The sequence below is a fragment of the Belonocnema kinseyi genome, chromosome 3 (genome assembly GCF_010883055.1).
Source record: "Belonocnema kinseyi isolate 2016_QV_RU_SX_M_011 chromosome 3, B_treatae_v1, whole genome shotgun sequence".
Classification (NCBI taxonomy): Eukaryota; Metazoa; Arthropoda; class Insecta; order Hymenoptera; family Cynipidae; genus Belonocnema; species Belonocnema kinseyi.
The window spans coordinates 142,360,915-142,388,662 of record NC_046659.1 but is presented as its reverse complement, the minus strand read 5'-3'; the positions used below and the strand labels follow the sequence as shown (position 1 = coordinate 142,388,662).

The 27,748-nt window shown below is 21.9% G+C and overlaps 1 protein-coding gene across 1 annotated transcript; it reads right to left on the bottom strand.

The window, feature by feature from the left end:
• Positions 1 to 3,695: 3,695 nt before the first annotated feature.
• LOC117169227 (pleckstrin homology domain-containing family F member 2) lies at positions 3,696 to 27,404 on the bottom strand. Its single transcript, XM_033355488.1, has 8 exons — positions 27,369 to 27,404; positions 26,967 to 27,031; positions 21,399 to 21,536; positions 21,203 to 21,266; positions 18,005 to 18,130; positions 9,522 to 9,628; positions 9,135 to 9,392; positions 3,696 to 4,391 (listed from the first exon to the last, which is right to left on the bottom strand). The coding sequence occupies exons 1-8, from the start codon at positions 27,382 to 27,384 to the stop codon at positions 4,362 to 4,364; spliced, it is 804 nt and encodes a 267-aa protein (XP_033211379.1). The 5' UTR covers positions 27,385 to 27,404; the 3' UTR covers positions 3,696 to 4,361.
• Between the last annotated feature and the right edge of the window lie 344 nt (positions 27,405 to 27,748).

Sequence of the window (27,748 nt, the reverse complement as noted above, 5' to 3'; positions counted from 1 at the left end):
GTTGTAAATTTTACCTCTTTTTTTCAAAAAGTCTGCATCTTGACGGCCAAAAATTTCTATGAAAAGTCTTAAATACGTGTCTTATATACGAAAGGTTAATCAAATAATTTGTTCAAAAAGGCACAAAGTGGCGTATCTTAAAACTTAGGGCCTCAGGCGAAGAGCGCAATATTTTCTACGCTTTATTACTTTTTTTTATTCATTTTTTTTTATTTTCTGCGAAATGAACTATTGTAAGCGGTTAAAATTTCTAAAAAATGTAATTAGCTATGTCAGGAATAATCAATCGATTTCTATTTTTAGATTAATCAGGGTGACCATTTTAATCGAGGAAAGAAATTGAAGCTACCATTTTTTTTTTAAATTAAACTGAAAATTAAAATAAACTTTTTTAATTAAAAGTCGAATAATTTTAGTTTTAAGTCGCTACAAATTAATCCTTTTTCAATTGTTATTAAATTGTAACAATTTTATTTTCAAATCTTTCTAAATATTGTCTTCAAAATTATTATTTTTTAAAATAAAAAACTTCAAATTTTCCCAAAAATCTCTGAAAGATGTTTGATTATCTTGAAACCTTTCAAAATACATAAAAAGCTCAACATTTTATTTTAAAGTCTACCTTTTGTTTCAAATTTTCTGGAATCTTTTCAAACTTTAAATTATTTTTTCAAACCTGCGGAACATTTTCTAAAATTATTTGAATTTTTCTTTATTTTCAATAAATACTGTAAAATCAAAAAAATGGCTTTCAAATTGTCCAGATTATTTTTTTACAAGTTCAAAAATCTGTTTGAATCTTTTTAAATATTCTTTTAAAATTAATTTTTTTTTAATAGAAAATAATTTTCAATTTTAAAATCTTTACGAGTTTTCAATTAATTTTGTATTTGTTCAAAACTTCTAAATATCTCCTAAACTTAAAAGTTTTTCTATATTAATCATTGTTTAATTGGAATTAGTCATCGAAATTGTTTCTTGTTTAAAAATCTTATTTTGAACTTAAAAAAATTATTTTAAAGTAAATTTTATTTCAAATTTACTTGAAAGATCTACCATTCATTTAAATAGATTAGATCATTTGCAAACTTTAAATTATTTTTCAAATCTTCTGAACATCTTGTAAAATAATTCGAATTTTTCTTTATTTTTAATAAATCCAGCAAAAAAATGCTTAAAAAGCTGACAAATTTTATTCAAAAATCTACTTTTTTGGCATGTTTTAGAATCTTTTCAAATTTAAAAATATTTCTGATATTTTTTCAAATTTGCTGTCTATCTTTTCGAATAATTCGATTTTTTTCTTGAAACTTTTAATTAATTCTTCAAAATTAAAAAAATTTCCTTAAAAGCTTCCCATTATTTTTTTATTATTCTGGAGATTTTTAAATATTCTCTTAAAAATTAACTTTTTTAAATAAAAAGTCATTTAAATTTTTCCCAGGAATCTCAAGAATTTTTTTTAATTATTTAAAAACCTTTCAAAATTCGCAAAAAGATTACAAATTTTATTTCGAAATTTTCAAACATCTATACATTGTTTCAATTTTTAAAAATTCGTTTCAACTTTTAAATTAAATTTGAATCTTTTAAAAACTTCTAAATATCTTTTAAACTTACTCGATTTTTTTCTAAATGAAAAATTATAAAAATTCTACAGAATTTTTTTACTATCTTAAAATCTTTCTAAATCCTTAAAGAGCTTAAAATTTTTCTTTAAAAATCCCCAAAACTCTACATTTTTGTTTCACATTTTATGGAATCTTCAAATTTTAAATGATTTTTGGTATTTTTTCAACTCTTTTAACTATCTTTAAAGATAATTCGAGTTTTTTTTTAAACTTTGAATAAATCCTGAAAATTTAAAAAAAAATGCTTTAAAATCTTTCAGATTTTTTTTTACAATTCTGGAAATCTTTAAATATTGTTTTTAAATTTAACTTATCAAAAGTTAAAGTCATTAAAATTTCTCCTAGGAATCTTAAGAATTTTTTAATTATTTAAAAATCTTAAAAAATATTCAAAATTTTATTTCAAAATCTTCCAAAATCTATACTTTGTTAAAAATTTTTTTAATCTTTGAAAGTTTTAAATTAATTAAATAAAAAATTGGAGTTTGTTTGAAAACCTTTTTAAATATTCTGTTGACATAAATTTTTCAAAATAAAAAATCATTAAAAATGTTCCGAGCAATCTAAAAAACTTTTTTTACTATCTTAAAATCTTTCAAAATACTTAAAAAGCATACAAACTTGATTCAAAACTCCTGAAAAATCGACAATTTGGGCATTTTTTGGAATCTTTTCGAATTTCAAACTATTTCTGATATTTTTTTCAAATTTGCTGAGTATCTTTTCGAGTAATTCGATTTTTTCTTAGAACTTTTTATTAATTCTGCAAAATTAAAAAAATTGCCTTAAAATCTTCCAGATTATTTTTTTTACAATCCTGGAGATCTTTTTTAAAAATTCTCTTAAAAATTTACTTTTCAAAATAAAAATCATTTAAATTACTCCCAGGAATCTAAAGAATTCTTTTAATTATTTGAAAACCTTTCAAAATTCTGAGAAAGATTCCAAATTTTATATCAAAATCTTCAAAAATTTGCACTTTGTTTAAATTTAAAAAAAAATCTTTTCAACTTTTAAATTAAATTTGAATCTTTTCAAAACTTCTAAATATGTTTTGAACTTATTTGATTCTTTCTGAATGAATTCAGATTTTTTTCAAATTTAAGATTTATTATTCGATTTTTTCTTAATTTTCCCAGGAATCTCAAGATTTTATTATCTTGAAATTTTCAAATCTTTCAAAATCCTTAAAAAGATTACAATTTTTTTTCAGAAATCCACAAAAATCTAATATTCGGTTCGACATTATTTGGAATATTTTCAAATTTTTAAATGATTTTTGATATTTTTTCAAGTCTTCTAACTAACTTTAAAGATGATTAGATTTTTTCTTAAAACTTTGAATAAATCCTGCAACATTAAGAAAAACGGTTTAAAATCTTCCAGATTATTATTTACAATTCTGGAGATACTTAAATATTCTCTTAAAAATTTAGTTTTCAAAATAAAAAATTATTTGAATTTCTGCCAGGAATCTTAAGAATTTTTAAAATTATTTTACAACCTTTCAAAATTCTAAAAAAGATTCAAAATTTTATTTCAAAATCTTCCAAAATCTATCATTTGTTGACAATTTTTTTCATCTTTTAAAGTTTTAAATTAAATTTAAATCTTTCCACAAGTTCTAAATATCTTTTAAACTTACTCGAATTTTCTCCTAAATGATGATAAAATTGTCCTTTTTCTTAACTCAATTTTTAAATTGAAATGAGTTTGGAATTCAAAAGAAGCATTTAATTATGAATCTACAGTTCAATTAAAAAAATCACTAATTAATTTTTATTTATAGTTAATCGAACTTAAGAATTTAAAAAAAGTAGAAATCAAGCTAATTTCAAATTGCCTCAAATCGTGTGACCTAAAATTTGTGATATTTCAAGTCACTGGATACATTTTTCTTCTAAAAATGTATAAAATCCTCGTTAAAAAAATAAATTCACTATCATTTTCAGTTCAAAGGGCCACCCTGTAAATATATTTAATATTATTATATATTATTATATACTTATATTATAATACTAATATATTTAACTTAAACTCTAAAAAGCAAAATAATAAAATAAAAAAATTGTGTTAAATATTTTCTAAAGTTTAAATTTGGCAATTTTTGTGATTGATTATTCCTGATCTACAAGATTATGATTTCCTACTTCAACTTTCCGACTTTTTAAATTATTTCTAACACGTAATTGCCTTCGATAACATTTTTTTTTTTTGAGACTCTTTATGAATCCAGATCGTTTTTTCGCAGAGAAATTTCACTTGATAATTTTCTTTTAATTATCTAATTCGCTAAATTTAATGTAAATGCAATACCTTGAGCAAAATGCAAAAAATTACCGGATTTATAAAGACGCTCCGTGAACAATTGACAATTACGCTTTATTACGGAAGAACGCTTCAAAAATATTACTAGTTATCAATTTGTGCATAGTGTGAACGCAAGAGCTTGAAAATCTTGACCGAATATTTTTAAAAAATATCGTGCTTTATTCCAAAAAAAAAAAAAAAGGAAAACTTTCGCAATAACTAATCGGTGATAATGTGACCATATAAATAAGTTGTTTCTTTTTAAAAACTGGTGTAGTAAATGTGTTTTTTCACATCGATATACCTTCCTGGGAGCGTCTGAGCGACGATCTTATTATAATTGGCCTTTTTGCAATTCTTTTTCCTTGTAAAAAAATATTTATACCTTTCTTAGCTCTTACTGGGCTGTGGCCTCAATTTTCATCGGCCAAGGGTCGAGTAGAATTTAGGCTGAAAAAAAAAGGAAAAATGAGCTTCAGAAATATTTATTTTATAAATATAAGAGACTACGAAATTTCGGGGAATTAAAAAAAAATCTAACGATCAAATTTGGATAAAACTCTTAAATGTCTGCATTCAAATTTTAAAAAAATAATAAATAAAATAAATTAAAAAAGAGGAAAGAAAAAGAAAGTAACCTCCCTTCCTTTCCTTTATTGAAATCACAATCAAAACTTTTTTTTTCAAGTATTTGGTTAAAATTCTACTCTTTTCAAGAAATTTCATCTGTTTTTGAGTAGAAATTTGATATTTTTTTGGTTCGTATGAAATTTTTGTTGAAAATTTAATTATTTTGATGAAACTTCAACTATTTTTACAAAAAAGCCATACTTTTTAGTTAAAAATTCAAACGTTTTGTTGAGATTTTACCTATTTTAATGAAAATTTAACTATTTTCTTGAAAATTAACATTTTTATTTAGAATTAAATTTTTTTAACTAAAAATGTAACTGTTCTATTTCTTGTGAAAAATTAATTTTTTTAATAAAAACTTAATCTTCTTGGTTGAAAATTATAATATTTCTTTAAAAATTAGATTTGATTTTATTGAAATATCAGTTTTTTGCAAAAAAATTAATTATTCTAATTCTAGTTGAAAATTGATCTATTCTAGGTGAAAATTCAACTATTTTTTGAAAATCCGTCTTTTTTGGTAAAAAAGTACTCTCGTTAGTTGAAACTTCATCTTTTTGGTTAAAAATTAATTTCTGTGGTCGAAAATTCGTTTCTTTTTTAGTTGAAAATTTAAGCTTTTTTTTTTAGGAACCTTATCTTTTTATTTGAAAATACATGTATTTGATTAAAAATTCAAGTTTTTAGTTGAAGATTTAATCATTTTCATGTTAAAAATGCACTTTTTTACAGAAAATTCATGGTTTGCGTTGAAAATTCCGCTATTTTGTCAAAAATGCATATTTTTAATTGAAAATTTCTTTGACTGAAAATTCTTTTATTTTTAGTTGAAAATTAATTTATTTAGCTGAAGATTTAACTATTCCATTGTTACTTGAAAATTTATATTTTTAGTTAAAAATTAACAAATTTGGCTGAAAACTCGTTTTTTTCTTGTTTAAAATTTACTTTTCTAACTGCAAATTTAGTTTAATTAAATTATTTAGTTAAGAATTCATTTTTTTTTAATTGATAATTTTAACTGGAAATTTAATTCTTCTATTTTTGTTTGAAAATCATTCTTTTGGATGAAAAAAACAAACTATTTTGTTAATAATTCGTTTTTTTTGTACATTTGATTTTTTTTTTATTTTAAATATTAATCTCTTTCTTTAAAATTGTTCTACTTTGTTGGAAATTTAACTATTCTTTTTTATCAAGAATTCATTTCTTTAGCTGAAAAAAATATTCCGTTAAAAATTCTTTTTTTTTAACAGAAAATTTCCCTTTTGGGTTGAAAATTCCACTATTTGGTCAAAAATTCATATATTGAGTTGAAAATTTCTGTGGCTGAAAATTCTTTTATTTAACTCGATACTTAACTATTCCAATTTTACTTGAAAATTTATATTTTTAGTTAGAGGTTAATCAATTTGGCTGAAAACTCGTTTTTTTTTATTCAAAATTTATTTTTCTATTTGAAAATTTAGTTTAATTGAATCATTTGGTTGAGAATTATTTTTTTAAATTGTTTTAGCTAAAAAATTAATTCTCATATTTTTGTTTAAAAACCCATTCTTTTTGATGAAAAAAACAAACTTTTTGTCACGCTCACATTCAAAAGAATTCAAATGAATTGAGAAAAATAGTAAAAAATTCCATTGATTTCCGTAAAACTGGATTGAATTTAGAGGAATATAAGATCAAAGAGAAGAATTAAATGAAATTCCTAAAAATTCGAGGTGAATTAAAAAAAAAATCAAATGAATTGAAAAAAATTTTTTTTAAAACTTAATTGAATTCAGTAATTTTGAAATAAGCTTAGAAAAATTCAAGGGAATTCAAAGAATTTGATGAAATGCCTAAGAATTTAAGTTGAGTTTAATAGACTTCAGGATCAATTGAATAAAAAAATTTTTAAAACTCAACAACAAAAATGCACTGAATTAAGTAGAATTGAGCGAATGTAGAAGGATTCAAGGTAATTAAAAATATTCAAAAGAATTCCAAAGAATTTAAAAGAATTAAGGGTAAATTGGAAGAAAATTTTTTAATCCTTTCAAATCTTTGAAATCCTATTAATTTCGAACACAAGATATAACTAATTATTACAGAACAATTCAGGATAAATTCAAAAGAATTCAGAAAATTCAATTATTAAAAAAAAAGTTTGTTAATAAAAATTCATCTGTTTTAAGAGAATTTTCATTTTTTTTTATTAAAGTTGTCCTTTCTGGTTAGAAATTCGTCTTTTTGGATTGAAAATTCAAGTGAACTGAAATCTTTTTAAACAAAAAATTTAATTATTTTTTTGAAAATGTATCTTTTTGATTGCAAATTTCTTCTTTTTTTAATCAAAATGCAAATTTTTGGTTAAAAATTATTTTTCTTTGAATATTCAACTATTTTGTTTGAAATTTTTGTTCGAATCACTTTGTTAATCAATCTTTTTTTGTCAAGATTTATCTGTTTAATTACAGAACAATTCAAGATAAATTCAAAAGAATTCAAATAAATTGAAACTATTTTAAGAATCGAAAAAATTTGATTGATGATAATAAATTTTGAGTGAATTTAGAGAAATTTAATAGAAATATATAAAAAAATCAACCTGAATTTAAAAAGCAATCTAGTGAATTGAAAACAATTCAAAAACATTGAAAAATAATTTGAATTAAAAAATCAATGAATGAACTTTAAAATTTTCAAAATTACATAATTTTAAGGAGTTTTAAGCTAGAAACATCAAATATTTAAAAATTGAAAAAATGTTAACTGAAAACTTTTTAAATTAGAAATTCAATTATTTTCTTTTTAAATAGTTTAAACATCATTGGAAAGCTTCAAAATTTTATTTCAAAACCTTGAGAAATCTAGACGTTGTTTTAAATTTAAAATTATTTTGCAAGATTTTTCAGAACTTCTAAATCTTTGTCAAAATGAATTGGATTTTTTCTACAATTTTCAGAAAATCTTGCAAATTTTAGAAAATTTCTTTACAATTGATTGATTTTAAGAGAATATTTAAAAAGTTTTTCAAAGATTTAAACAAAATTTTCAAAAAAGATTCTAGACGATTTTAAGAAAACTTTCTAAAATTTGCATGATAATTTTTAATCTTTTTAAAATTCCTAAATATCTCTTAAAATTACTCATATTTTTATACAAATGTTCATTTGTAAATTATGCATCAAAATTTGTAAATTTCACTCACAAATTAAGCATTTTTCAAATACAACAGTTAAAATTGTAACGTTCAAAGTTTAAAGGCTCTTCGAAATTTTAACGATTCCAGGTTTTCACAGTCAAAAAATTCAGTTAAAGATTCTTTGCTTTTAAATATTTGATTTCAATTTACTTGTCTTCAATAAAAATTCAAATATTGCTAAATATTCAATAATTAATCTTTTTTTAAATTAAAAATTTCAAATTTAATGGGTTAAAAATTGAATATTTTAGACTGAAATAATATTTTTAATTTAATAAAATCATTTAATTAAGAATATATTATTATGAAGTTATTTTTAAGTTGAAAATAGTTTATAAACTTTCAAATTTTGAACTGGTTTAAAATCGTTTTGTCAAATCGTTTTTGTTAACTTTTTATTACACAAAGTGCAGATAAATAAAAAAAATTATTTATTTCTTAAATAAAAAAGTTTTTTATCCAAAATTTTCAACATCAAAGTTTATTATTTTTTATTTGTTCAAGTCTTTAAGAAACCATTTAAAAATTCTTTAAATTATAAATGTAAGCTTAGAAATAAAAATTTCAAATGGATAATTATTTAAAAACTGTTGTAATCGAACGTGGAAAGTTAATTAAATTAATAAAAAAAAGTTGCTTGGAATCTATTAAAATTCCTTAAAATAATTTAAATTAAAAAAACCTGAAAATGCCTAAGAATTTTAAAAAATACCCTCAAATCTTAAAAATGTTTGAAATCTATTAAAATTATTTCGGAACCTTTATAAATACCCTGAAATATTTCAAAGAGTGCAAGATCATTCACAAATAGGTATATACCAGAAATAAATAATGATTAACCCACAAATTAATTTATTGAATGTAAAGTGACCAATTTGCTCTTTTCATTTGAAAAAGTGACGATTTTTTAAAAGTCCCTGACTTAAATTTTAATATTTTGCCACAAAAATTGCTTATAACAATCGTGATCATAAACTTTTCAATTAGTTTTGTAATTAAATGTCATTCCAACATTAATATAAATCACTTTTAGCAAACAGAACTTTTTTTACCGATAATAAGTCTATTTGCTAATTTGTTCATAAAATTTGTTTATACCAAATACAATGAAATAATAAAAAAATTATCTGTATTCTATGAGTCCCTAAAAATTCATTTCGGACATTATAAAGTGCACCTAATTAGTTATTAAAGCGTAAAAAATTGTTATGTTAAAAAATTTCAGTTTTTCCATATTTTGAGTGAAAAAAAAATTATAAATAAACAAATAGGAGACGAAAATTCGGAACGTCAAGCTCTTCAAAATTAAATTAACTTGCAATTTAAATTTAAAAAATGGAAAATCGAACGAAAATTGAAATCTCTGGTATTACCTCGCCGTGATTCTCTTCTTTATTTCCTTCGTCATCGTCTCCAGAACTGTCGCCGCCTGAACTATCCGCGGAATTAGGTTGCTGTTCTTTATTGTTAAAACTGTCGTTGGCTGTGGGCGAGGTGGCTTTGACTTTGCTCACTGCGTCGTAACATTGCAGACACACCCTAACCGCCTTTCCATTTCCTTGTCCGGGTAATACTAATTTTTTGTTGCTGCATGGTCCGCAAACCACGACTCCACATTGTCTACAATGATGCTAAAAAATAAAGAAAAACAATGATGCTAAAAAAAAAAAAGAAAAAAAATCGAGAGTAAAGAAAAAATTAATTTCCCATTCAAGCCGTCATCCATCCCAAACTAGTGAAAATGCTTGCTAATTAATTACCCTTCGATTCAGGACAGTAAATTGTGTTTTGTTGCAGTGCATACAGACTACCGCATCATTGTCTGGAACCCAAACGGCAGCATGGATTTCAACTGGTTTCTTTCCACCTATTATTTTTCAGAGTTTAGTCATTTTTATTCTGTATAATAATAATTAGAGGGTGGCTTCTTTCAATCGAAGAATGAAATTTAAAAGATCGAACTCTACTCTAAACATTTTTCAATTTAAAGTCATAAACAATAAGCGACAAATTGAAGCATTCAAAGTGGACATTTTGAATTTTAGACTTTTAAAATTGAAGTTTAAAAGTTTTTCAATTGAAAAATTGTATTTTCAAATTCTCAATAATTTACAAGTATAGAATGGAAAGTACTAATACTATTCAATTAAATAATTTTAAATGAAATGCAGATAAACTGCAAAAATTAAAAATTTTATAAATTATAGAATTATTTTTTCGAATCATCGGAACATCTTTTAAAATGATTCGAATTTTTCCTTATTTTTAATAAATCCTGCAAAATAAAAAAAGGCAGTAAAATTTGTCAGATTTTTTTTTATAATTTCGGAAATCTCTTAAAATCTTTTCACATTAATTTTTAAAAATAAAAAATCATTTTCAGTTTTTAATATTTTTAAAATGTCTAAATTAGTCATCAAAATTGAGTTTTGTTTGAAAACCTTTTTTAAATATTCTGTTGACATAAATTTTTCAAAATGAAAAAATCATTGAAAACTTTCCGAGGAATCTAAAGAAATTTTGTACTTTCTTCAAATCTTTCAAAATACTTGACAAGCTTACAAATTTTATTGAAAAATACTTAAAAATGTTGATATTTTTTCAAATTTGCTTTCGAATAATTCGATTTTTTCTTGAAACTTTTTAATTAATTCTGCAAAATTAAAAAATTGCCTTAAAATCTTCCAAATTATTTTTTTACAATTCTGAAGATCTTTAAATATTCTCTCAAAAATTATCTTTTCCAAATAAAAAGTAATTAAAAATTCTCCCAGGAATCTTAAGAATTTTTTTTATTATTTTAAAACCTTTAAAAATTCTTAAAAAGATTCAAAATCTTCAAAAATCTATACTTTGTTTACATTTTTTATAATTCTTTTCAACTTTTAAATTAAATTTAAATCTTTTCAAAACTTCCAAATATCTTTTAAACTTACTTGATTTTTTTCTAAATGAACAATTGATCAGCTGTTATTTATAAATCAAAATTCTAAAGAATTTTTTTCCTATCTTAAAATCTTTCAAAATCCTTAAAAAGCTTAAAAAAATTCTTTAAAAATCCCCAAAACTCTACATTTTGTTTCACACTTTTTGGAATCTTCCAAATTTAAATTATTTTTGATATTTTTTTCAAATCTTCTTACTATCTTTAAAGATAATTTAATGTCTGCCAGGAATCTTAAGAATTTTTAAAATTATTTTAAAACCTTTCAAAATTCTCAAAAAGATTCAAAATTTTATTTCAAAATCTTCTAAAATCTATAATTTGTTGAATTTTTTAAAAAATCTTTTAAAGTTTTAAATTAAATTTGAAGCTTTTTAAAACTTCTAAATATCTTTTAAACTTACTCGAAGTATCTCCTAAATGAATAATTGATGAATTGTTATTTATACATCAAAAATCGACAATTTCGCTTATAAATAAACAATTTTTTAAATAGAAGAATAAATATTTCTTTCAATCAATTCAGTTTTTAATTCTTTCTTTTTGAATACCTGATGTATAATTCTACATTTTAAATAAACAGTCAAACATGGCTAAATATGATAAAATTGTCCTTCTTTTAACTAATTTTTTTTATTGAAATGGGTTTGAAATTCAATAAAAGCATTTAATTATGAATCTATTAATTTGAAATAATTTAAATTTTATTAAAAGTTTATGAGGTTTCAATCGGACATTCGTATCTGTAAATTGTTTAATTTTTATATTCGAACAACAGTTCAATTTTAAAAATCACTAATTCATTTTTATTTATTGTTAATCAACTTAAAACGTTTTTTGTCAACAAATTCATTTTTTTTAATTTTAAAATTATGTTATTTTAAATAATTTTAAGCTAGGAAAATAACAAAATAAAAAATATTTTTTTTTAACTTAACAGTTCTTAAATTAGAAGTTAAATTATTTTCATTTTAAATATTTTAAGCGTCCTTGAAAAACTTAAAAATTTTATTTCAAAGTCCTGAGCATTCTATAAGTGTTTTAAAAATTTTCCAAATTTAAAATCATTTTTGTCATTTTTTTCGGAACTTTTAAATATATTTAGAAATTAATTGAATTTTACCTACAACTTTTTAAAAATCTTGCGAATTAAAAAAAAAGCCTTCTTAAGATTCCTAGGAAAATTGAAAATGATTTTTCATTTTGAAAAAATATTGTATCAGAAAATTTAAAAACATTTTAAGAGATTATCAAAAAATAACCTGAAAGATTTTGATTAATTTCGAATCTTTTCAAAACTTCTAAATATCTCTTAAAATGGCTCAAATTTTTCCTACAAATAATAAGTGCTCAATTTTTATTTATACGTCAAAATTGTTTCAATTTCACTTAAAAATTAAACATTGTTTAAATAGAACAATTAAAATTGTAACGTTAAAAGTTTAAAAGCTCTTCGAAATACTAGAGATTCAAAGCTTTCGATGTCAAACAATTAAATTTCAAATTATTTACTTTTAAATATTTCGTTTCAACTTACTTGTCTTAAATGAAAAGTAAAATATTGCTAAGTATTAAATACTTATTCTGTTTCTAAATTAAAAAATTAAAAATTAACTGGGTTAAAAATTTAATAATTTAGACTTGACAATATTTTTAATTTAATAAAAGCCTTTAATTACAAGTATATTATTAGGAAGTTATTTTTAAGTTCAAAATAGTAATGATAACAATAATTAGTCATGTATTTATTAAATTTAATATAAAAAATAATATAAAGGTAGACCTAGGACTTTGAATTAAAAATATTTTATTGATAAATCATTAAAATTTGTATTTAAAAATAAAATGATCAGATCCCAAAGATATGAATTCTGATAAAAAAAGTTTAAATTTCTACCCAAAAATGTGATTTTTCCACCCAAGTAAATTAATTTTCAAGTAAAACCGAAAAGATTAATTTTCCATACAAAGACAAACTTTTAACAAAAAACGTGCATTTTTAGCTAAAAAAGATAAATTTGTAACCAAAAATCGTAAAGTTATACAGTTTCATTAAAAAAAAAATTTCAACCAAATAGTTTAATTTTGAATTTAAGTTCTACTAAACTTAAATTTCTATCAAAATAATAAATTTTCTACACAAAATGCAAGTTAAATTTTCAGTGAAATAAATGAATTTTAAACTAAAATCATTATTCTTCAACCGAAAAATGAATTTTTAACAAAATTGTTGAATTTTCAACCAAAAAGAATAATTTTCCACAAAAAAATACAATTTCAACAAAAAAAACAGGAATTTTCATCTAAAAACAAACAAAAACAAAATAGTTAAATTTTAAGTTGAAAAAATAGATTTTTAACTATACAGTTAAATTTTTAACCATAATGATGAAAGGTACAAAAAAATTTATTTTTAACCAAACAGTTGAATCATCATCCAAGAAGTGAAATTACTTTTCTATCAAAAATGACAAGTTTTCAACAAAAGAATTAAATTTTCACCTAAAACAGATAAATTTTCAAATGAGAATAGTTATATTTTCAGTAAAAAAAATTAATTTTCTAATTAATAAGTGATATGCTAAAAAGAGTGCAAATATTTCTGATTTGGAAGAGGAAATTTTGGAAAAGAATTATAATTGAAGCCTCAACAGAAAATTCTACAGAGTTATTCAATTTTCTAAAATGTTTTTCTATTCCGTGGAAGCGCTAAAATCGACAAACTGTTAACAAAATCGAGAAACACTTGAAAAAACTCGTCTATTTTATTGAATTCAACTGTTTTTGGTTTAAAATAAACATCTTTTTTCGTTGAAATATTAACTGTTACATTTTTTCTTGAAAATTCATCATTTTTTTATGGAAAATTTAACCATTTATTTAAGTATGAAACTGTTTCGTTTGAAAAAAATGATTTGTTTTCGTTAAAGATTCTTTTTTTTAGTTAACATTTTTTTTTTATACGAAATAGATTTTTTAACCAAAAACCGAACTATTCCATATATGGTAGCAAATTCCTGTATTTTATTGAAAATTCGTTTTTTTGCGGTAGAATCTTCTTGGTGACTAATTCAGCTTTTTGGTTGAAAATTCATTTCTTTCATTGAAAATTCCTCAAATTTATATATTTTTGTGAAAATGCATGTATTTTGTTAAAAATTAATCTATTTTGTAGAAAATAAATTTTTTTTATTTAAAATTTGACTATTCTATTTTTGGTTGATTTTTTTTTTATTTTTATGTAAAAAATTATGTATTTTTGAAATAAAAATTCTACGATGACCGTTTTAATCGCACAAAAAACTCCCTTGAGCAATTTTAAGCTAGAAATATTAAATTAAAAGTTAAATTATTTTCAGTTTAAATAATTTTAAAATCCTTAAAAAGCTTCAAAATCTTATTTTAAAATCTTAAAACATCTACACATAATTTTGTATTTATTCAAATTTCAAACGATTTTTGTAATTTGTTCAGAACTTATAAAAATCTTTTGAAATGATTTAAATTCTTACTAAAAATTTTTTTACACTGCAAAATTTTTAAATTCAAATTTTCGAAGTAGACATTGTAAAATGAATTATATAATAATTGAAAAAGATAAAAATTCAACTTATTATTTTAAAAACTATTGAAATCAAACTTGGACAGATTTTCATTTATACTATGTTTTTGGTTTAAAATAAACATATTTTGTGGTTGAAATATGAACTAATACATTATTTGTTGATAATCCATATTTTCATGTAAAAAATTCATGTATTTTGCTAAAAATTTTACTATTTTGAGCTGAAAATTTATCTGTTTTCGGTGTCAATTCAATTATTTTGGTTAAAAATTCATTTTTTTTAATTTTTAACTGTTTTGCTAAACATTTATATTGCTAATTGAAAATTTAACTATTTTATTTTTGGTTGAAATGTTTTTTCTTTGTTTTTAAGTGAAAATTCATGCATTTTTAAAATAAATTTGTTATCTTTGTTGACTGAAAATTGTTTTGTGATGAAAATTCAACTGTTTGCTTAAAAATGAATTTTTTTGTTGTTGCACATTCATCATTTTAGTTAAGAATTCGTTTATTGAACTGAATTTTGTTTGGGTTAAAAATAATTTTTTTCCATTTTTGAAAATTTAACTGTACTGTTAAAAATTTATTTTTCTAACTGAAAATTTAACCATTCTGTTTTTGGTTGATTTTTTTTTAATCTAGCCGAAAATTCATGTATTTTATTGAAAAATTTGTATTTTTTAGGTGAAAATTATTCTTTTGGGTTAAAAATTCAAATACTTTGTTAAGAATTCATTTATTGGTTGAAGATTCATAATTTTAGTTAAAAATTATTTTGTGATAGAAATTTAAGTTCAGTAGAAGTTTAGATTAAAATTGAACTATTTTCTTGAAAATTGATTCTATTCGGTTGAAAATTAATTTTCTACTGAAAATTTATAATTTTACTACTTTTCATTAAAAATTTATCTTTTTTAGTTGAATATGAATGAATTTTGTCAAAAGTTTGTCTTTTTGGATACAAAATTAATCTTTGGGAATTCCTTTTAACTTAATTGAAATACAATTTTGAACTACAAATGTAATATATTTGCGTTGAAAATTAAACTTCTTTGTTAAAAATTTATATATTTGGGTAGAAAACTCGACTGTTTTTTTTTTTCAAGAAATTCGTCTTTTTGGCTTGAAAACAAAAAATATATTTAGTATAAAATTAGTTTTTTTTATTATTATAGAAAATTCATTTTTAGGTTCAACAATCCACTATTTGATCAAAATTTAATATTTTTGGTTGAAAATTAATTAATTTTTCTGAAAACTCGTTTTTTTTTTTTTGTTAAAATGCACTTTTCGAACTGCAAATTGAAATATTCTTGTTTTGGTTTGTAAATTATTTTTTAGCTGAAAATTTGTATATTTTAATATTTTATTGAAACTCTACCTTTTCAGCTAGAAAATTCATCTTCTGGGTTTAAAATTGTATTATTTCGTTGAGAATATTTTTTTTTTTTTTGAAAATCGAATGTTTTAACTGAAAATTGAATTCTTCTATTTTTGTTTTAAAAAAAGAAACCTGTTTTTCGGAAGAAAAAAAAGCTATTTTGTTGAAAATTCCTTTTTTCTTTTTGGATCAACATTTATTTTTTCTAAAATTTTAAATACTATAATTTTTGTTGAAAATTGATCTTTTTTAGATGAAAATTTTTTTAGTGGAAGATTTTTGTATAGTTTTATAGTTCTATTTTATACAAAAGATAAGTATTATATTTTTTGTTGAGAATTCATTTCTTTGGTTGGAAATTTAACTATTCTATTTTTTTGTTAAGAATTGTTATAAAATCCAATATTTGGTCAAAAATTTATATCTTGGGTTGAAAATTTGTTTGGATGAAAATTCTTTTATTTTTAGTTGAAAATTAATTAATTTAACTGAATATTTGACTATTCCGTTTTTACTTGAAAATTTATATTTTTAGTTAAAAGTTCATTCATTTTGCTGAAAACTCATTTCTGTTGTTTAAAATTTACTTTTCTAACTGCAAATTTAGTTTAATTGAATTATTTTGTTGGAAATTCATTTTTTCTTAAATTGATTGTTTTAGCTGAAAATTTAATTCTTCTATTTTTGTTTAAAAAATCATACTTTTGGATAAAAAAAATATATATTTTTTTGCAAGTATTTGGGTAAAAATGTTATTTTTTGGTTTAAAATTCAGATGTTTTTGTTGAAAATTCGTCTTTATCGGTTGAAATTTCAACCAAATTTTGGTTGAAAATTTAATTATTTTTATGAAAACTCAACAATTATAAAAAGTAATACTTTTTAGATAAAAATTCCAACGTTTTGTTTGAGATTTTAGCTATTTTAAAGAAAATTTAAGTGTTTTCTTGAAAATGAACTTTTTATTCAGAATTAAATTTGTTTTAAACTAAAAATGTAACTTCCATTTCTTGTCAAAAATTAAACTTTTTTGATAAAAACTTAATCTTCTTAGTTGAAAATTATAATATTTCTTTTAAAATTTAATTTGATTTTATTGAAATATAAGTTCTTTGCAAAAAAATTAATTATTCTATTTTTATTTAAAAATTAAATTTTTTAGTTGAAAATTTGATCATTTTCATGTTATAAATTACAGAAAATTCATTATTTGGGTTGAAAATTCCACTATTTGGTCAAAAATTCATATTTTGAATTGAAAATTTCTTTGGCTGAAAATTCTTTTACTTTTATTTGGAAATTCATTTATTTGATTGAAGATTTGACTATTCCCTTTTTACTTGAAAATTTATATTTTCAGTTAAAAGTTAATCAATTTTGCTGAAAACTCGTTTTTCGTTGTTTAAAATTTACTTTTCTAACTGCAAATTCAGTTTAGTTGAATTATTTTCTTGGGAATTGATTATTTTTAATTAATTGTTTTACCTGAAAATTAAATTCTTCTTATTTTGTTTAAAAAATCAATCTTTTGGATTAAAAAAAAAAAACAATTTTTTTAAAAATTCATTTTTTTTGTTTGGTTGAACATTTGTTTTTCTAAAATTGTATGTATTCTAATTTTGGTTAAAAATTGATTTTATGTGTAAAATTTACCTGTTTTGATAGAACTGTAATCTCTTTTGTTGAAATTGTCCTGTTTTATTGAAAATTTAACTATTCTATTTTTTCGTACGAATTCATTTCTTTGATTGAAAAAACAAATATTCAGTTAAAAAAACATTTTTTTTATTGAAAATTCCACTATTTGGTCAAAAATTCATGTTTTGAGTTGAAAATTTCTTAGGCTGAAAATTCTTTTATTTTTAGTTAAAAATTTATTTATTTAACTGACGATTTGACTAATTTTCGTTGAAAATTTATTTTTTTCAAAATGAAAATTCATGTACTTTGTTCAAAATGAGTATTTTGGTAGAAAATTAATCTTTTGGGTTGAAAATTTAACTATTTGGTTATCAATTCTTTTCTTAGTTTGACAATTTATTTTTTTTTTCGATTTGAAAATTTAACTAAAAAGTGTTGAAAATGTATTTAGAAACAAAATATTTTTTGAATAACTACTACTAATTTTTTAGATACATTTTCCTGTGAAATTTAAATTATGTAATAATTATTGATAAAGGTATAAAATACAATTTTTAGCTAGATAAGAATAAAAAATGTTTGATAAAAACAAATTATTCTCTTCATTTCGTAGTTTTCCGGTCAGGAAAAGGGAGATCTTGAAGATGTTAAAAAATAAATAAAAAATAGTAAAACATTTACAAATTCACGAGAAAATATGAATAATTCTTACTTTTTCGAAGCAGGTCCTCAATACATTTTGTGATGTGTGCCATCCATTCCTGCTTCTCTGTTGCAGTAGCAGCATAAACAGCAAACGACTTTGTTACTGTTTTTATGAGCCAGCCATTGCGATACTCTATAAATAATGATCAGTCGATATCAACTCATACCTTTATTTTCAAAATTCCCTCACTTCTTCCTAACTAATTTGTTATTTTTCCTGACTATTAATGTTTAAAGAAAAATCTTGCAACATTTTTAATATAGAATCTTTTATAAATGGAATAAAACAAATTTTCATTTTGTTATTTTCAAGGCTACCAGAGACTAATTTACTTGAGAAAAGTGAAAAAGTTCTATTAAATTTTAGAGAATTCGATTCGTAAGATTTTAAAAAAATTCAAGTTAAATTCTTACAGCCTTTATTAAAAATTCTTGAATTTTTTAAAAATACCCTTAAAGTCTTCCTTCAAATTAATGAAGTCAATTAAAAATTTCTTGGAATCTTTTAAAAATCCATATGCATTTTTCAAAACCTTTGAAATGTTTAAAAGCTCTTGCAAATATCTTATAATTTTAAAATACGCAAAAATAATTCGAAACATTTGCCATTTTTTCTTATCTCTTGACAATTTTTTAAGTACTTGAAAAAAGTTTTTGGTATTTTTAAAAATACTATAAACTCCACCTTAAAATTATTGCAGTGTATACAAAAATTCCCTGGAATCTTTTGAAATTATCTCAAATATTTCAAATTCTTTGAAATATTTTCAAAGCACTTGAAACAATTTTTTAAAGCGCTTGAAAATGCTTTAAAATTTTTTAAATCCCATTAAATTACTGAAAACCGTTAAAAATGATTTGGAATATTTTAAAATACCCTAAAATATTTGTAATTCTTTAAAATCTTGTGAAATCCCTTAAAATACTTTAAAGCTCTTAAAAATTAGTTAAAATTTTTGAAAACACCCTAAAATATTTCAAAACATTGGATTTTATTTCATTTTTAAAGCTTCTAAAATTCCTGAAAAATTGTCAAATCTTTTGAAAATGACTTAGAATTTTTTTAAATTCCCTAAAATATTTCAAATCACTTGAAATTTATTAAAATCCCTTGAAACTTTCGTAATCTCTTGAGAATACTTCAATTCTTTTGAAATTCCATTAAATTTTTTTAATAAATTGGAACTTCCAATTCACTAAATTTTTAAAATATCCTGAAATACTTTAAAACCTTTAAAAGATTTGAAATCCATTGTAATTTTTTTAAGCTCTTGAAAATTACTGGGAATTTTGAAAAATATCCTAAATTTTTTAAAGAAGTTATTGAAGTTAATAAAAAACTCCTTAGAATCATTAGAAATTCGAAAAAAAATTAATCCTTTGAAATCTTAAAAATAGCTTGAAATTTTTTTAAATATCTCAAAATATTTGCAAATCTTTAAAATCTTTCGAAATCCCTTGAAATTCGTAAAAGCTCTTTAACATTTCTTGAAATTAAAAAAAAATACCCTAAAATATTTCAAAACATTGGATTTTATTTAGTTTTTAAAGCTATTAAAAGTCCGCTGCATTTTCTTAAATATCCTAAAATCATCATTGAAATTAATGAAGTAAATTAAAATACTTTAGAATCTTTTAAAATACCCTAAAATATTTCAAAGCTTTTAAAATCCCTTAAAAATTTTCAAAGGTTTTGAAAATTACTTAGGATTTTTTAAAATTCCCTAAAATATTTCAAATCATTTGAAATTCATTAAATTAATTAAATCAATTGGAACTTCCAATTCTTTAACTTTTTTAAATATTCTGAAATACTTTAAAACCTTTAAAAGATTTGAAATCCATTGCAATTTTTTAAAACTCTTGAAAATTACTTGGAATTTTGAAAAATATCCTAAAAATTTTCTTTAACGTTATTCAAGTTAATAAAAAACTTCTTAGAACCTTTATAAATTAAAAAAAAGTGAATTCTTTGAAATCTCGAGAATACCTTGAAATTTGTTTAAATATACCAAAATATTTGCAAACCTTTAAAATCTTTTGAAATTCGTCAAAGCTCTTTAACATTTCTTGGAATTACCAAAAAAAATAACCTAAAATATTTCAAAATCCCTTAAAAATTACTTGGAATTTTTAAAAATACCCTAAAATATTTAAAATTTCTTGAAATTAAAAGAATCTTTTAAAATTCCATAAAATATTTTTAATCCTTTGATATATTATGAAATCTCTGGAGACTTTTTAAATCTCTTGAGAATTTCTTGGAATTTTTAAAAATACCTTAACATATTTCGAAATCTTCCAAATCTTATGAAATCCTTTCAAAATTGTTTAAAAATTTTTTAAAAACCTAGAATATTTGAAAACATTTGAAATTATTTTAATTTTTAAAGCTTTTAAAAATGGCTTGAAGTTTTGTTAATGCCCTAAAATCTTCTTTCAAATTAATAAAGTCAATTAAAAGTTTCTTGGAATATTTTTAAATTCCAAACATTTTTCAAATCCTTTGAACATTTTTGAAATCCCTTTAAACTTTTTAAAGCTCTTGAGAATACCTTCAAAAGTTTTAAAATATCCTAAAATACTTTAAATCCTTTGAAATCCAATTTAATTTCTGAAATCAATTAGAAATTCTTTGAAATATTTTTAAATATCTAAAATATTCAAAAGGTTTTGACAGCTCTTTTAATTTCTCAAACTTCTTGTATTTTTCTTTTTTTTTTTTGAATTTTGAATTTTGAAAAAAACACCTGTGAATATTTAAAACCCTTTAACATTCTTTCCAAAGTTCCTGAAAATTCCTTGAAATTTTTAAAAATACCCTAAAATATTTGAGATTGTTTGAAATCCCATGAAAAATTTCAAAGCTCTTAAAAAATTCGTTGGAAAATTAAAAATGCCTTAAAATATTCCTTTAAATTATTAAAGACAATAAAAAATTTCTTGTAATCTTTTAGTATTTCATGCATTTGTCAAATTCTTTGAAATCTTTCGAAATCCCTTGAAATTTTTCAAAGTAGTTTAAAGTTTATTGGATTTTTTAAAAATACCCGGAAATAGATACTTCAAAACATTAAATATGTTTGAAATCTCTTGAAAATTAAAAAAAAAAAATCCCTGACCTGCGGCTACCCTGAATTATAGTGAAAAATAAAATTCATAAAGTATTTTACAAGTGATGAAATTAAACATAATCATAACTTACGTCCATCGTCAACCAAAGATTCAAGCTTCACTTGTTCCAAGGGGATAATGCGTTGTTTATTATACTGTTATTAAAAAGAAATAATATTATCAAATTTGTTGTTGCATCACCAACCAATAAAAATGTTTCTAAAATAAATTATCGTAATAATTCCTTTGTTATTGAACTAATAAAATTATAATTTATGGAAACTCACTTTCTTTTTATTGATTACTATATTTCCATAAACCAATATATCGTTAAATAGAAAAAACTGTCTTGGCTTTGGTTTTTTTCGACACATCTTTGTCAGAACGCCTTCCCCCACCAAAACCCTTCCAGACACGGCAAGAGGCTGCAATAAAAAAAAAAACAAGTTTTTTTATAGAACGCGTTCTTATCTAATGAAGTTGCTATAATCGTACAAAGGAAGACGTGCTTGATAAAAACTTGCACAGGAATTGCAGACACGCTTTTATCTGCGAGTCATCGAACGAAGGGTAAAAAAACATAAACAAAAAGTTTTGAATACTTTTAAATTGAGTTCGAACACTTTTAGAATAAGGTTTAAATTTGCGTCTGAAAATAAAAAATTGGAATCATTCATCACTCAGTTGCACATTTTTATTACAGAATCATTATTGTTAACCAAGGATTTATTTGTTCTTATATTCGCCCGGAAATTTAATTTTATATTTAAATGTATAAAAACAACAACAAAAAAATGAAATTTTAATAAAATAATTGAATTTTTAACCAAAGAAATTGATTTTCAGATAAATAGGCGAATTTTCGAGTCCAAAACGATAAATTATCGATGAAGAAGATTAATTTTCTGCCAATATTAACATTCTAACAAAAAGACGTATTTTTAACAATAATTTTCAACTTAAGAAGATCAGTTTTAAAACAAACACGGATCAGCTAAATTGTCATCTTCAGCAATTAATTTAAAGAAAAAAATAATTTTTAACAAATTAGTTTAATTTCTAAATAAAGAAATACATTTTTAACAATCATGATGAAGCTTCAACTAAAAAAATTTAATTTTAAGCCAAAAAGTTTAAATTTTGACCAAGAAGATGAATTTTTAACCATAACGGTTAATTTTCTATCAAAAGAGACGAATTTTCAAATAAATAGTTGAACTTTTGACCAAAAAAATGAATTTTTAACCATAAAGGTTAATTTTGTACCAAAAGAGACGAATTTCAAAAAAACTAGTTTAATTTTTAACAAAATAAATGAATTTTTAACTATAATAATAAATCTTTAATCAAACAAAAGTAATTGTATGCCAACAAGTTGAAATTTTGACCCAAAAGATGAATTTTTAACCACAAAGGTTCATTTTCTACCAAAGGAAGCTGCTTTTCAACAAATAGTATCTACTTTAACAAAAGAAATACATTTTTAACTTGAATATTGAATCTTAAAAAAAAATAATTTTATTTTACGCCAAAAAGTTGAAATTTCGCTCAAAAAGATGAATTTTTAACCATGAAGATTAATTTTGGACCAAAAGAGACAAATTTTCTTCAAAAAAAATTTTTATTTTTTAACAAAAGAAATGAATTTTTGGTTATAATGATAAATTTTCAATTAAAAAAATTAATTTTACGCCAAAAAGTTGAAATTTCGACCAAGAAGATGAATTTTTAACCATTAAGGTTATTTTATTTCAAAAATAGACGAATTTTCTACAAAATAGTTTATATCATAACAAAAGAAATGAATTTTTAGTTATAATGATAAATTTTCAATTTAAAAAAATGAATTTTACGCCAAAAAGTTGAAATTTCGACCAAGGAGATGAATTTTGAACCATAAACATTAATTTTTTACCAAAAGAGATGAATTAAAAAAATATATTTTAATGTTTATAAAAATAAATGAATTTTTAATTATAATAATAAATCTTCAATCAAACAGAAGTAATTTTATGCCAAAAATTTGAAATTTTGACCAAAAAGATGAATTTTTAACCATAAATGTTCATTTTCTACCAAAGGAAGCTGCTTTTCAACAAATAGTTTCTATTTTAACAAAAGAAATACATTTTTAACTTGAATATTGAATCTTCAAAAAAAAAATTTTATTTTACGCCAAAAAGTTGAAATTTCGCTCAAAAAGATGAATTTTTAACCATGAAGGTTAATTTTGTACTAAAAGAGAAGAATTAAAAATAAATAGTTAAATTTTTAAAAAGTAAATGAATTTTTCACTATAATAATAAATTTTCAATCAAACAAAAGTAATTTTATGCCAAAAAGTTGACATTTTTTCCAAAAAGATGAATTTTTAACCATAAAGGTTAATTTTGTACCAAAAAAGGCGGCTTTCCAAAAAATAGTTTCTATTTTAACAAAATAAATCAATTTTTAAATTAAATGATGAATCTTCAATAAAAAAAATTAATTTGATCGAAAAAATTTGAAATTTCGACTAAGAAGATAAATTTTTAACCATTAAGGTTAATTTTTTTCAAAAATAGACGAATTTTCTACAAAATAGTTTATATCGTAACAAAAAAAATAAATTTTCAGTTATAATGATAAATTTTCAATTAAAAAAAATTAATTTTAAGCCAAAAAGTTGAAATTTCAACGAAGAAGATGAATTTTGAACCATAAAGATTAATTTTTTACCAAAAGAGACAAATTTAAAAAAAATAGTTTAATTTTTAACAAAATAAATGAATTTTTAACTATAATAATAAATCTTCAATCAAACAAAAGTAATTTTATGCCAAAAAGTTGAAATTTTGACTAAAGGATGCATTTTTAACCATAAAGGTTAATTTTGTACCAAAAAGGCGGCTTTTCAAAAAATAGTTTCTATTTTAACAAAAGCAATACATTTTTAACTTAAATTTTGAATCTTCAAAAAAAAATTAATTTCACGTCAAAAAATTGAAATTTTGACCAAGAAGATGAATTTTTAACCATAAAGATTACTTTTGTACCAAAAGAGACGAATTTTCTACAAAAGAAAAGTTTAATTTTTTAAGAAAAAAAATGAATTTTTAGTTATGATAAATTTTCAATTTAAAAAAATTAATTTTACGCCAAAAAGTTGATATTTCGACCAAGATGAATTTTTAACCATGAAGGTTCATTTTCTACCAAAAGAGACAGCTTTTCAAAAAAGTTACATTTTTAACAAAATAAATGAATTTTTAAATATAATGATGAATTTTCAATTTCAAAAATTATTTTACCACAAAAAGTTTAAATTTTGACCAAGAAGATGAATTTTTAACCATAAAGATTAATTTTGTACCAAAAAAGACGAATTTTCTACAAAACAGTTTAATTTTTAACAAAAAAAGAAATGAATTTTCTATCAAGAAGATTAATATTCTGCCAAAAAAGGCGAATTTTCAATAAAGAACATGATTTTTCAACTAAAAAAGATCAAGTTTCAACCCAAAACGAAATGGTTGTACTCATAGGTAAAAAAATAAATTTTTGACAAAAAACCTAATTTTTAACAAATTACTTAAATTTTTAAATAAAGAAACAAATTGTCAACCATAAAGATGAATTTTTGACCAAAAAGATGAAGATTCGATCACTAGAGGCAAATTTTCCAAAACTGAGTGAATGTGAAAAAAAAGAACAAAAAAAATGTTTTAATTTGTCAACAAAGAATTGAATTTTTAACTAAAATAAAGAATTTTTGACCAAAAAATGAATTTTCAACCAAGAAGATTAATTTTAAACTAAAATGATCGATTCTCAACGAAAAAGGCAAATTTTCAACAACAAAATATATAAATATATATATTAACCCAAAATGGAATACTTATATTTGCTGATAAAAAATTAATTTCTAATGATGAAAAACGAATTTTCGATAACATAGAAAATTTTTCAACAACAAAAAATGAATTTTTCACCAAGAACGTTATTTTGAACACAAAAGGCACGATTTTTAATTGAACAATTTCATATGAAAATGCAGGTAAACTGCTAAATTTAGAATTTTTAACTTTTATAAATTATAAAGTTCAAAGATTCAGATTCAGTTCCAAAAATATATAAATGAACTTTAAAATTTTCAAAATTATATTATTTAAAGGAATTTTAAGCCAGAAACATTAAAAATTGAAATTTTCTTAACTGAACAATTCTAAAATTAGAAGTTAAATTATTTTAATTTTAAAAAGTTTAAACATCCTTGAAAAGGTTTAAAATTTGATTTCAAAATCTAGAGAAATCTAGAAGTTGTTGTACATTTTCTCAAATTTAAAATTATTTTTGAAAATTTTTCAGTACTTCTGAATATCTTTGAAAATGAATTGAATTATTTCTAGGAAAATTAGAAAATTATTTTAAGGAAATATTTCAAAAGGTTTTATTCGAACTTTTCCTACATTTTTTCGAATCTTTTCAAATTTTAAATGATTTTTGATGTTTTCAAAATCTTATAATTATATTTGAAGATAATTTAAAGTTATCCTGAAAACTTTGAATAAATCCTTAAAAATTAATAAATTTTCTACAAATCTTCCAGAATATGTTTTGACTATTTTATAAATCTTTTTAAACATTCTCTTAAAATAACTTTAAAAAATGAAAAATAATTTTTGATTTTCCTGGAAACCTTGAAATAATTAATTTTTTAAAGACATTTTTTAATTGTTAAAAAGCTGCTCAAATTTTTGTTTGAAATCTGCGAAATCTACATATTGTTTAAATTATTTGAAAGCATTTAAAGTTTTAAATTAATTTTGAATCTTTTCAAAACTTCTTAAATATCTCTTAAAATTACTTAAATTTTTTCTACATCAATGCAATTTCAATTATTATTTAAATATTAAAATTCAACAATTTCAATTACGAAATATACATTTTTTAAATACAACAATTAAAATGGTAACGTTTAAAGTTTAAAGGCTCTTCGAAATTTTAACGAGTCCAGGAATTGTATGTCAAACAATTCAGCTGCTAAATGTTTCCTTTAAATATTTTATTTCAATTTACTTGTCTTAAATTAACAGTCAAATACTGCTAAATATTCAATCATTCTTTTTCTTGATTAAATTTTTTTTTATTTGAATGGGTTACAAATGGAATATTTTAGACTGAAACAATATTTTATATTTAATCAAAGTCTTTAATCACGAATATATTATTATGAAGTTATTTTTAATTTGAAAATAATTTATTATAAAGTTTAAATCAGACGTTTGGATTTTTTTTCAATTTTGAACGGATTTAGAATCGTGTTTTCAAGTAAATTATTGTTCACTTTTTAATACTTAATGTACAGATTCATCTAAAAAAAAATTTATTTATTTACATTTACTGTTGATAAAATAAAAAATTAAGGCTTAAAATGTTGAAATCAAACTTGGACCGATTTTTCTTCTAAAAATTTGTAAAATTCCCGGCCAAAAAAATAAAATTCACCCTAATTTCCCCCAGCTGTTAGATGATTCAAAAACTACTGTCAAGTCATTGTTTGGAAATTAAATACTCTTAACATAACTGAAAACCCTCTAAACCTAATATTTTGTTAGTAAATTATTGATTTCCGAATAACAAAATACTATTTTGTAATAAAAAAATACTTTTAATTTAATTAACAAAGTAAATCTATTGCTCTATTAAAAGCAAATCTTCGATCTCAAAAGACCTGATTCTAAAATTTGAAACTCTACAAATCAAAGCTCCACTCTCATTTTCTTTCCAGTAAAAAATTCAAGAAACAACCAAATTCTATAAAAAAAACACCTGACCTTGAATTATCACAAGAGTTAATAATATTTCTGACATACCTGGCCAGAACTGCCAAAGCAGTTCTCCACCATCGTGATCCGCCTCGAATTCGCCTCACTGTTTACTGCAACATATGAAAAATGGGTTCAGAAGATTATCACCCGGTGACCCTTTAATTTCCCTTGAACCGCGAGTGCGTCAATACGTCGATCCGCTCCAGTAAACATTTAACGTTAACAATATTTAGTGTGCAAGCAACTGTCAAAAAACCGAAAACACTGAAGAAGTAGCACAGGCCATAATGCTGGTAAATCCTTGAAACTAAACAAAACTGGAGCGAAAACTTTCACAAACATTGTAAATAACGGATCACGTTTTTATGACGTATTTTGGCAAACTCTTCGGGTGTAAATGAAAGAGAGAAATTTAATAAAAGAGAGAATTAAAAACTCCGAACTAACCAAGTCGGTCAACCATGATTGTATGAATCAGGCCGCGGATGTGCGTATGATCGGTAACCCATGCCAACATCCGCTCGAATTAGTTTTGAAATTCCACGAGAGGGGGCGCAGAGAGCTTTTTCCGAAGAATAGAGTGTTGCGGGTTTCTGGCGCAAAAAATTATATTTGGAATTACAAGAAAAACACAAGAACATTTTCCGGAAAAATCTCTCTGTCTAAACCAGTATAATTGCCTTTAGATTATGTGGTAAAAATATTATGTTTAGCAATTCATCCTTTTAGACGTATTGGGGTTCGAGCGAAACCAAGACCATATTCAAGCACCTTAAGAATTTATTTTAAGCCAAAAATGGCAAATGCTCTCGAGAATACTTTTTTTT